Here is a 12,002-nt window from a genome sequence, read left to right on the forward strand (position 1 = left end):
AAATTTTAAAAAATGAAAAATACATGCCTATTTTTGCTTGATTAAAGATTAATTCTTTTTTGGGGGGATAACTTTTCTAAGTTGTTTTTATTTCCAGGTTTCAATGTAATTAGGCTACTGAGCGGATCAGCTGTAGCACTGGTTATAGCCCCCACTGTCTTACTGACAATGCTTTCTTCTGCCGAACGAGGATGCCCTAAGGGCTGTAGGTGTGAAGGCAAAATGGTATATTGTGAATCTCAGAAATTACAGGAGATACCCTCAAGTATATCTGCTGGTTGCTTAGGTTTGTCCCTTCGCTATAACAGCCTTCAAAAACTTAAGTATAATCAATTCAAAGGGCTCAACCAGCTCACCTGGCTATACCTTGACCATAACCATATCAGCAATATTGACGAAAATGCTTTTAATGGAATACGCAGACTCAAAGAGCTGATTCTTAGTTCCAATAGAATCTCCTATTTTCTTAACAATACCTTCAGACCTGTGACAAATTTACGGAACTTGGATCTGTCCTATAATCAGCTGCATTCTCTGGGATCTGAACAGTTTCGGGGCTTGCGGAAGCTGCTGAGTTTACATTTACGGTCTAACTCCCTGAGAACCATCCCTGTGCGAATATTCCAAGACTGCCGCAACCTGGAACTTTTGGACCTGGGATATAACCGGATCCGAAGTTTAGCCAGGAATGTCTTTGCTGGCATGATCAGACTCAAAGAACTTCACCTGGAGCACAATCAATTTTCCAAGCTCAACCTGGCCCTTTTTCCAAGGTTGGTCAGCCTTCAGAACCTTTACTTGCAGTGGAATAAAATCAGTGTCATAGGACAGACCATGTCCTGGACTTGGAGCTCCTTACAAAGGCTTGATTTATCAGGCAATGAGATCGAAGCTTTCAGTGGACCCAGTGTTTTCCAGTGCGTCCCAAATCTGCAGCGCCTCAACCTGGATTCCAACAAGCTCACATTTATTGGTCAAGAGATTTTGGATTCTTGGATATCCCTCAATGACATCAGTCTTGCTGGGAATATATGGGAATGCAGCAGAAATATTTGCTCCCTTGTAAACTGGCTGAAAAGTTTTAAAGGTCTAAGAGAGAATACAATTATCTGTGCCAGTCCCAAAGAGCTGCAAGGAGTAAACGTGATCGATGCAGTGAAGAACTACAGCATCTGTGGCAAAAGTACTACAGAGAGGTTTGATCTGGCCAGGGCTCTCCCAAAGCCGACGTTTAAGCCCAAGCTCCCCAGGCCGAAGCATGAGAGCAAACCCCCTTTGCCCCCGACGGTGGGAGCCACAGAGCCCAGCCCAGAGACCGATGCTGACGCCGAGCACATCTCTTTCCATAAAATCATCGCGGGGAGCGTAGCCCTTTTCCTGTCCGTGCTCGTCATCCTGCTGGTTATCTACGTGTCATGGAAGCGGTACCCTGCGAGCATGAAGCAGCTGCAGCAGCGCTCCCTCATGCGAAGGCACAGGAAAAAGAAAAGACAGTCCCTAAAGCAAATGACTCCCAGCACCCAGGAATTTTATGTAGATTATAAACCCACCAACACGGAGACCAGCGAGATGCTGCTGAATGGGACGGGACCCTGCACCTATAACAAATCGGGCTCCAGGGAGTGTGAGGTATGAACCATTGCGATAAAAAGAGCTCTTAAAAGCTGGGAAATAAGTGGTGCTTTATTGAACTCTGGTGACTATCAAGGGAACGCGATGCCCCCCCGCCCCCCGCCCCCCTTCCCTCTCCCTCTCACTTTGCTGGCAAGGTCCTTCTCTGTCCGTTTTAGTGCATTCATAATACTGGTCATTTTCTTCTCATACATAATCAACCCATTGAAATTTAAACACCACAATCAAGGTGAGGCTTGAACTCCGGTTTAATATAATACCTGTTGTATAAGACCCTTTATTGATTCCATTAATGTCGCATTTGTTTTAAGATAAAACTTCTTTCAAAAGTAATCCCCCACATCTGCTGTTATCCTCCTGGTGGGACCAAATCTACAGTTATAGAAGGTTTGCAGCTCACTGGCAAATCAAGGAAAGAGGTGAATGATTCCAGGTGCTCGGAGCTTGAGCTGATTCTTGGAGATGACTCAGTTATGGGAACATTTTAAAGACAGGCAGAGCCTTTAAACTAATGCCTGATTTAAAAAAGAAAATTGCAGGAAACTATCAAAAGATGGTGCTAGGTTAAAGCAGCACCCTGAGCAGTTTCCAGAGGCGTCTGAATTAGAGTAAGGCAAGCACAGGAACAAAGTGTGAAGGGTTAAAATACTGCAAGTAGACAACTGCAAAATGTGAGGAGATGACAAAAATGTAAAGTTTTCGACTCAAAGCCTTGTCTTTGAAACACATCTCTGTAAAATCAGACTAGAGGTTTCACTGTCAATTTCTTCCAGCCTGTATGTTTCACAAATAAATAAATGAAACAGAATTGAGAAGCCAGATTTCTCCACCACACCTCCTGTTAGTTAGCGAGTTTTCAGGTAAGGTTTGCAAATGGGAAAGCAGCTTGCTACAGGCATGTGGTTGAGAACTTACCAGAATTTCTCTTTCCAGTTTTTTCAAAGACCCTAATGTAGTTAGTAGAATCATTAGCTCTGTCCTGATCTGTTCAGGATTTTTCAGGCTGCCCTGTTGTGTTACATTACATGTCCTGCACACACCAGTCCCCTAATAACAGACACTTCCTTCAGATGTATAAAGAGAACACATTCCAAGACATGCCTTCCACCCATAGCCTCATTGAAAAGGATGACTTTGATAACACCTTAATAAATGTATAAAATAGATCTTAGAGGAAAAAAGACCAACACTGTGACAGTTCTCTGTTGCTTTTCTATTGTTGACATTACAGTGTCCCTGTGTTCATCTGTATTGTGAACTCATCCATCAGTACAATTCTGTACAGACCCTGTTGGCAATCTGCAAGCTGCATGCATGTTTTTATGTCATTGGTGAAAGTTTATTGACTGCAGCACGAATATCATAGCCTCTGTATTTGAGTAACTTGAACCATAGTCAATTAAGGTTTTTAGAAAGATATATTTAGTCTGTATTCTCCTTCATCCTCCAAAATGAACAGTTCTATTATAGAAGTAAATATCAGGAATTGCAACATTGAGGCTGTTTCATTTAATTTGGCTTGCCAACCCCTACATCTTTAACCATGTCCCTCTTCTCTGAAAACAGAATCACTGCAGCAAAAAAGAAAAAGTGAATGGCTATTTTTACTAAATTTTTTTATTGATTGGGGGTTTTTCATATGCCGAGAGGAAAAATCTAGGCAAGTCACCATAAAATAAAATTTTAAGGATGCCAGATTATTAAATTCATAATTTTATAAGCAATAAAGAAAAAAGTATTTAAAGTGGATTTCTCAAGGTACTTTGATATTGATTAAATCTTACAATAGATGCCACTTCAGAAAAACATCATAGCTACAATGTTTACCCATGAATAATTGTTGAATGTACATGTATTAATGACAAAAAGTCACATATTTCCAATGGATTAATAATGCAGATACTTCCTTACAGCTCACTGGATGACTGAGCTTATTGTGATGGTTTTTACTGAAGTTGTAACTTTACATTTTTCATAAAGCATCAGTAAATACATATTCCATCTTAAAAAGAAATTTTCTTTGGCTAGCCTCATTTTTATCTGTACTAAAAGTGTTTGCATTAATGAAATGCAGTCTTAAAGTGAAGAACCCCATTTCTATTCTTTTTTACTTAACCTTCTGCCTTACTTGTGATGGATACCAAATACATTTAGGCAATGTATACTTATATTTTTGAATTATTGCAGATTCTCGATGCTGTGGTGCTACTAGTATGTATAAAATATACTTGCTATATTGAAAAGCATTTCTCAAATTCAAAGCTACTTGGTATATAAAATATGATATAACACTAAATGAATCGCCAATATTTTGAAAGCTGGTCACTTTTTAATGGCTAACTTTACTTATAAACATAATAATAGATAAGAACAAAAATAAAATCCCTTAGGTGGTAAAACTCATTTTGATTTGGCACATTAAATTATGGGAAAAAAGTTCTTTCTTCCTCCTCCCTCTTTGAGAATGAATCTTCTGTAGTTCTCAGTATCTTCTGAGCACAGATATATAATTCATGTAGATTTAACAATAACTAGTTTACCACTGTAAATTTTAAAAAGTCAACTGCCAAATAGTTTACTGCTCAAAAGCTGTTGCCTCACCTCCATCTCATGGTACTTTCTGGACTACATATTGTAAATCTATTCGTATAAGTATTTCAAGTTCATGCAGATTAGAGAAATGTGATTGATATTTATGTTTCTAGTACGTATTTACATAAAATATTGGACTTCCCTCAAAGGTAACAACAGTTAAAAAAAAAAAAAAAAAAAAAAAAAAAAAGCCTGACCTGTTGAACTATACAACAGAATACAGAATACTTTGCTTTACCAAAACAGAGAAGAAATAGAATTTAGTCTCTAAACTGCATGTGGGTTTCTTTCCATTTTTATTAACCCCAGTACAGAGAGTGCTACCACAGCATGTAGTTAATAGTCCCAGTGCCACAGTCTTGTAAGCAATACTTATGCAATATATATTCCATTTAAATGAGTTTGTATTTTCCAAGGATGTTGACATTACATCTTTTCAAAGAATTTACACCATTTTTTACTTGATTTGGTGAGTGAACTACCTAAGTAGACAGGCAATAAATTGTCTTTCTATGGAGCAGCAGTGACCTCTAGTGGCTGGTTAGACTAACCACAGCTATTCACACATTTTAGCTTTTTATCCTGAATCCTTGTGTAAACGTGGTTTACAACATATGTTTTTTGACTAGTAAATCATACCTGAATTTTATTTAATTCATTTCCCTGGTAAATATAATTATAATGTAATTTTTGAATGTTATTCTTTTCATTTTGACTTTTTTAGTAATACTGGAACAGAGGCCATAGAATTGGTACTGAGGGCTAGAAATAAGTGTCCAAAGATGAAAAGCGAGTAATAATGCAATAAGAATAGATAAGAAATATTTTAAAGTGCTTATACTCATCAATGCTGGGTAAACATTTTGACATTTTTATTAAAGGGGTTAATATTTTTCATCAGCAATATACATATAACTTAGGTAGGAAAAACAAATTTTAATATTAAATCAAGAGTCGGCATTAGTTATTTACCGGTCAGTAGATATGTCAAAGGTGTCAGTGGAGGGGGCCTCCCCTTCCGGCTTTAGAACTCTCAGTTTGCTGATTGTGCCAGTGACCTGTGCTTTGCCTCAGCGCTTTCTCCCTCCCTCCCCCTTTTCAGTTAGCTGAACACTGGTTCTATTAGGCTCTCTGACAATGATGTTACAGTCTAAGAGGTGATGATTCATGGATAATGAAATTATGCTCTCCTTCTGGGGAAGGATAATGCAGAGTCAGATTCATGGATTTGGCAAGAGGTTTTAGGATGCTGTAGGTGCATGAAATATCTTTTCTTCCCTTGACATTTAGCAAAATGAGAACTCAAATCATTTATTTAAAGTGTGGATTAAACTGCATCAGAAACAAGCATCAGGTCATGAAGCCTGAGACAAAGTGAGTTCCAGACATGGCAAGTAAGAATTGAGCCATGAGAAATAAAAAATTCAGAAGCTGTTGCTTCATCTATTCCTTTTTGCTCTGGATTGTCATTAGAATCCAGATCTGTAGCAAACCCATGGAGTTTTGCTATTCTTGTATTCTCCTAGCTCCCTATGCTAAAAATCAGAGGCAGTTTTGGGAAACAATGAGCACAAAAGAATATTTGGATAAATTTGAATGACATAAGTTTTAAGTGAAATAAAATGGATGGATGTTAAATAGCTTGTATCAAACAGCTCTAATTGAAAATGAATTAAAGAAATGATAATAATACACAGGTGAAAGTGACTGCTTTCCTAATCATAATAGCCTACAGAATTGGACCCAAATTCTTTTAGCCTCCAAAAGTTGGTGATGATTTTGGATAGTAGGCTAGAATATAATAAAATATGACCAAGAAAATCTAAATAACAATAATTCATTATTCTTTTCATTTGAGGAAAATATGACAGCCAGGCATGGTAGAATATGGGCCTTAGAAATTAAGACCTAAATTCAAGTTCCTTTGACACTTGCTAATCAAGACATCACAGGTAAATTTCCTGGCTTTTCTGAACTTGCAGTTTCTCATATGTAAAACAGATGTGTACTATTGACTGCTCATGGTTATGAGGAGGACGAAATGTGAAAAGTACTTTGTAAACTCTAAAATGGCAACTACCTCTTCTTTTCAAAAAGCACTTAGTGAGATATTGAGTGGGGTTCGTTGTTCTATGTTTGGCATGAGCCAAAAAGAAATCAGTAACCTCTATGTTACAGAACCCCAAGCCCATTTTACATCATTACAAGTCTAGAACTTTGTCTGTGACTTTCTGTTTTCACATAGACACAGCTTCTTTCACCTCATGTTATCTAAGTCTATGATTTTTACACTGATTGTCACAATGTACAACAGACATAAAGACACTGACCAGGGGACACTAAAACAAATACTAATCAAACCCATTAAAAATTCTAGTTGTATTTTAAATCAGTTAACTATAGCAAGGGCTTTCAATCAGGACGTTTACCTGTCCACTCCCTTTCTAGTATCATTGTGTTCATTCCTTGTTGACTTTACACTGGATCAATACAATGTTTATATGGCAACATGACATCATTATGGAGCAAAAAGTAATTGCATATAACATGTTACTGTAGGATTAGCACGCATTCCAGGTATCGGTCACATGATATCTGCTCTGATGTTTCTTCCCTGGGCACTCCAGTGGAAGACTGTGCCCAAGATCTCCTCTTAGTATTGAAATTACTATTGACTTTATAAATTATAATTATTGAAAAATCACTGGATAAAAAGGGGCATAAATGTACAGGGACATTCTTTTATATGTCATTGCTTATGCAAAATTACATCATTAATTCATCAAAGAATGACCAAAAGCTTCCTCTGCTGGATATAGCTGCTCTTACCAATATGAAGTAGCACATGTATTCTCAAAATTTTTGGAATTTAGCAAGACACAGACTGTTCCTCTTTGACAACTGAGTTCCTATGGCATAGCTAAAGATCAGAGAGAGGATGATGGTTTTCCAGGTGGGGAAGCAGTTGTGAATTTTATGCCATTTTAACTTCATAGGGTCATGAATGGATGCTCTTGAGTTAGGGCTCCTGAACATGTGACCAAAATTCCAGAAACACAGAGAGAACAGGAATATGTGAGACATGGTATAAGACTAAGCAAGTACAATGTATTTTACAATTATACTTTCTAACAACAGAACTTCCACAAGCAACAATAATCCATTTTATTGGGGGAAAAAAAAGAAAAAAAGAGCTTCTATCTTATCATTTCCAGCAAATGTTGTTATGATAATTAATAACTTTATTAACAATTCTCCGTGTTTTCTTTTTATTTTTAAGGGCCCCCACTTCTCCCAAGCAGGATTCTCCTTTATTCCTTTCTCCCACTCTTAAATTGTTGTTCTCCTTATTTGAAAGGAGAGTCTCTAATTCCTATATAACCAAAAAATGTCTACCTTTATAAACCAACACAATTCAGTCATTCTGCTCAAATGGGCAGCATTATCTCCAAAAGAAAAGTTACACACTTGCATTAAATATTAGGACACAAAACAAATTTAAAGCTGGCTGACACTTCTCTTTCCTCTACAATCTATAAAACACCTCCACAGTATGTTCTGATTTTCAATTGAAGAAATAGGATCTATAGTTGAATTACAGTCTTACAAATTATTAAAGCTTACTGTTTTCCTCTTAATTAGCTAACTCCTAGAAAACAAAGTACAGGACTTTATGTATGGGAGTACTCAACTGTATTTCACCAATCAGAAACACTCTTTTCAATAATCAGTATTTTGTCTTCACAAGGGTAAAATATAGTTTTATGGTCTGGCATATAAAATAATAAGGTAAATACTACATTTAGCAAAGGCAATTTTGTTGACATTTCATCATATCAATTACACCTATGCAGGGTGGAAAATACATTTTGTCGGTAAGGAGGAAATGGCTTCAATTAAATGTAAATCCTTATTCAGCATTCTTGGTGCTAAAGCTTATTAATGAAGTGGGAGTAGAAAGAAAATGCCATCAGACAGTGAAGCTACAGTATCATGAGGCTACGCTACATTGAGTGGTGTTCATAGGTTCAACTGGGTGGTCCTCATGTAGCTAAAAAAGTGCTCTTTGTCATGAATACAGATCTATGTACTTTCTAAAAGAAAGAATATGCTTACCAACATAGCCCTTATATTGACTGTCTTCCTATAAGTTCCCTCATTAATCTTTGATGCGTTCAACCAGAATCTCATAAGAGCTTTAAAGGAAACTTGTAGAATGCATCATGTTGATATTGAAGAAGTAGAGTAGCTTTTAAAATTCTGACAAACGTGATAAGATTACAACAGTGAAAACTCTCTGAGTTACAACAGTGAAAATAGTTATAACAGTGAAAACTCTAGGAAGTTTACCATAGTTGAAAACTCTCCAAGAAGTTTAAAACTAAGGACTTTGAGATTAGTGTTGGCATGTACTTGTCAATTTATGAAAGGGATTTTGCCCAATGTATACAAAATTTTAACATGAAAGGTATAAATAGTTGGTTTGTGTACTGCCTCCAATAGAGGGTTAGGTAACATCACTGAATTATTATTAAAATGGAATATTTAAAGATCTTTCTAATATGGCAGAGGAAATATTACATAAGTATTTGTATTTCCACCAAGGTAGACATGTTTTACATGCCTAGAAAAAATATATTTTTCCCATTAGGTGAATACTTTTCCTATAAGGTGAAATATTTGGGTATAATTGAGTCCTTATTATGTACCAGGAATTTGTATATATTACCTAACGATTTGATAAAACGCCTTTTATGCCTTTAGTAAACTCAGATAGTTTTCCTTAAAATATAAGAACAGAGCCCTTTATATTGAGTCTGTCTTCCTATAAGTTTCACTCATTAATCCTATACATTTTCACTTCTTTATAGGACTGCCCTATAATTAATACCCCACCCACGAAGGCTTCTCAAAGCCAAATCATACATCTCCAGATCCCTTTAGGAAATAATTTCCAATGATTTACCATTAGAACATCCCTCTGCTAGTTAAAGTCAAATCTGCCAGTATAGTGTTCCTTCCAGCCTGTGGCACCCACTCCAGCCCATTTCATGTCATTCATTAAAAAGCAGCAGGTGTTTAGTCTTTTGGACTTTTACAGGGAGGACTAAGTAATAAAATGTAAAAATCTACATATATTTTTATGGGCTCTACTCTGGTCACTTTTATGGTCTAACACACAGAGATGTGTGGGGTCTTTATTAGTTTACACTAAAATGCAAGAGCATTCAGCTAGATATAGATGAAAAGAGAAAGTCAGGGTAGATTTCAAAATAGCCAAAAGCTCACATTATACATTTCTTGATGTTAAGACAAAAAATAAAATAAAACCCAAATGATGACGATCCTGTAATTCACTTTCTTGAAAGCTAATTTACCCTTCTCCAAGTTTGCCATCACATTCTTAAATTTAAGCCTGATGTTCCTTCTATTTTGCCATTTCTAATAGGTTTTCCTGGTGCTTTGTTTTTCATTTGTTGTTGTTTTGTTTTGGTTTTGTATTGTTTTCTGCCTGCAGATCTTTTCTCAATTCTTTGAGTGCACTGCCTTGCCTGTTTTTCTAGAATTCCCAATCAAATGTTGATCCTGTCAGAAAGTTACAGGGTCAGTTTCATGGTTGGAGTCGTCGGACAGATGGACTAGATTTAACTGTACAGTGCAATCTAGTCAAGTCTGAGATATCTGCCTTGTGTCTTCTCAGCCTCCCATTTCCATGTATTTTCTCTATTTAGAAGTAGTATCCATATTGAAATTCCTCCATCCAGTGGTGCCCAGAGCTTTCTTAGTTTCTTATGCCTTATCAAATGTCTGCTCCCAGAGCGAGAGCAGGATTACTGTCCCTTCCAAGGGCACTCACCTTTAAATAGAGATAAAAGCCTTCAGCTAAAGGTAAGGAAATTATATATTAAGAGCAGGCATAGCCAGCAGGGTTGGGGAAAGTGCTTCTGGAGGCAAAGACTTTTGCAAAGCGCTCTGAAATCATCCTGTATAGATTCCTCGGTATTTTTCTCAAACATGAGTTTGGGCCTTTCCAAAGGAGCCAAGGCAGGGTAAATAATCCATGTTTCATTCAGTAAACTGTATTTGAGAATTTTTTTTTTCAGTGAATTGCCATTATACAAAGTCTTTCTCCTCAGATTTTTTTTCACGGAGAGACAACATTGTATACTAGAAAGAACTTGGACTATGGATCCAGGAAGAACTAGTTTGAATTCTGTTTCTGGGATTTTAATAACTGAAACCTTGAGTCTCAACATCATCATCCTAATAAAAATGTGTAAAAATTTAGTTATCATGGGATTGTTTCAAAAAAGCAAAGAATCAGCATTTGTTAAAAATTTTTCCAAGTACATTTCATATATAATACAAAGATCTTATGAAGATTCAATGAGATGATGTAGATAAAAACATTTAATAGAAAGTTGGCACATAATACTTTCTCCTTCCCTTCATTAGCTCCAACTGCTAAAAATCTCAGTATCACAATGTGCTTTAATAGTCATATTACACTACCTACTTTTATTTTGAATAACAGACTCCTGGTGGACTTTCAGGAAATAGAATCTAAATTTCCATAAGCTCAAGGGCACCTGGGCACGTAGTTAATACTGAAGAGTGATGGTGGTACATAAAACCAATGTCCTCAGCCTCCCAACAAAGCCCAGCTACATCCACCTTTATTGCCCTACCCTTTCCCATGCTCTGCCACTGGCAGGTTCTCAAAGTAGCCCATGCTTCCCTATCTCTGTGCTTTCGATCAAGCAATTTCCTTTGTGAGAAATGCCTTTCCTCCCTCCCAAGTCCTCCTGTCAATTTCTGAGCCTTTCCAGAATAGATCAAATTCTACTCACCCCAGATGTCTTATTAATCTTATCTTGTCCGTCCCTCTTTTCTGGTTTGGCTTTTTTTTTTTTTTTTTTACCTCTCCCGGAGACTGCATCACAGTCTACCTTATGTTAGAGTTATTAATGAGTTTGCATCACATTTTGAGGAAATGGATAATCTCTTCTTTTCTTTCTTCTTCCAGTGGTGATTGATACAGTCTTTTATGCATGACAGATGTTGTTGAATTGATTTTCTGGTCATTATTATAAAGTTATTGTTGCAAATAATCTATAGTAAATATTTCAACTCTATGGAAACTTAATTGTATCAACCTCATATTTCCTTACGTAGTCAATATAAGCTTTTTAAAGTTTTAATTTAATATACACTTTTTCACTATATACACTCTTCTCATTTACCATTGAATGGGCTTCAAAAATTATAGGTGACCACTAAACAATGTGAGGGTTAAGGGAACAAACCCTCCCATACAGTCAAAAATCCATATATAATATTTTACTCCCCCAGAACTACTAATAACATATTGTTGACTAGAAGCCTTACTGATAATATAAAGTCAGTTAACCCATATTTTATATGTTATATGTATCTTATTCTGTATTTTATAAGGTAAGCTAGAAAAATGAAAATATTATTAAGAAAATCATAAGGAAAAGAAAATATATTTATTATTCATTAAGTGAAATGGATAATTCTAAAGGTCTTCATCCTTGGCATCTTCATGTTGAGTAGGCTGAGGGGGAGGAGATTGAGAAGGGGTTGGTCTTGCTGTCTCAGTGCGGCAGAGTTGGAAGATAATCCGTGTGTAAGTAGACTCATGCAGCTCAAACCCGTATTGTTCAAAGGTTAATTGTATTCTTAGGAAAATACGATTTTAAAGGATCATGTTCTGATTTAAATTGCTTGCATGTTGTGAATACTCTACCAACCTT

General features: G+C 36.4%; 2 protein-coding genes across 4 annotated transcripts in view; one reads left to right on the top strand and one right to left on the bottom strand.

Moving 5' to 3' along the window:
- CTNNA3 (catenin alpha 3) overlaps window positions 1-12,002 on the bottom strand; it is a 1,783,100-nt gene that overhangs the window by 1,015,317 nt on the left and 755,781 nt on the right. The gene's annotated exons all lie outside the window — the stretch shown is intronic.
- LRRTM3 (leucine rich repeat transmembrane neuronal 3) overlaps window positions 1-12,002 on the top strand; it is a 173,273-nt gene that overhangs the window by 791 nt on the left and 160,480 nt on the right. Inside the window, exon 2 of the mRNA XM_010363502.2 lies at window positions 98-1,629. Within this exon, the coding sequence (XP_010361804.1) occupies window positions 98-1,629 (1,532 nt within the window). The remainder of the gene's footprint in view (window positions 1-97; window positions 1,630-12,002) is intronic.

Source organism: Rhinopithecus roxellana, chromosome 11, assembly GCF_007565055.1.
Source record: "Rhinopithecus roxellana isolate Shanxi Qingling chromosome 11, ASM756505v1, whole genome shotgun sequence".
NCBI lineage: Eukaryota > Metazoa > Chordata > Mammalia > Primates > Cercopithecidae > Rhinopithecus > Rhinopithecus roxellana.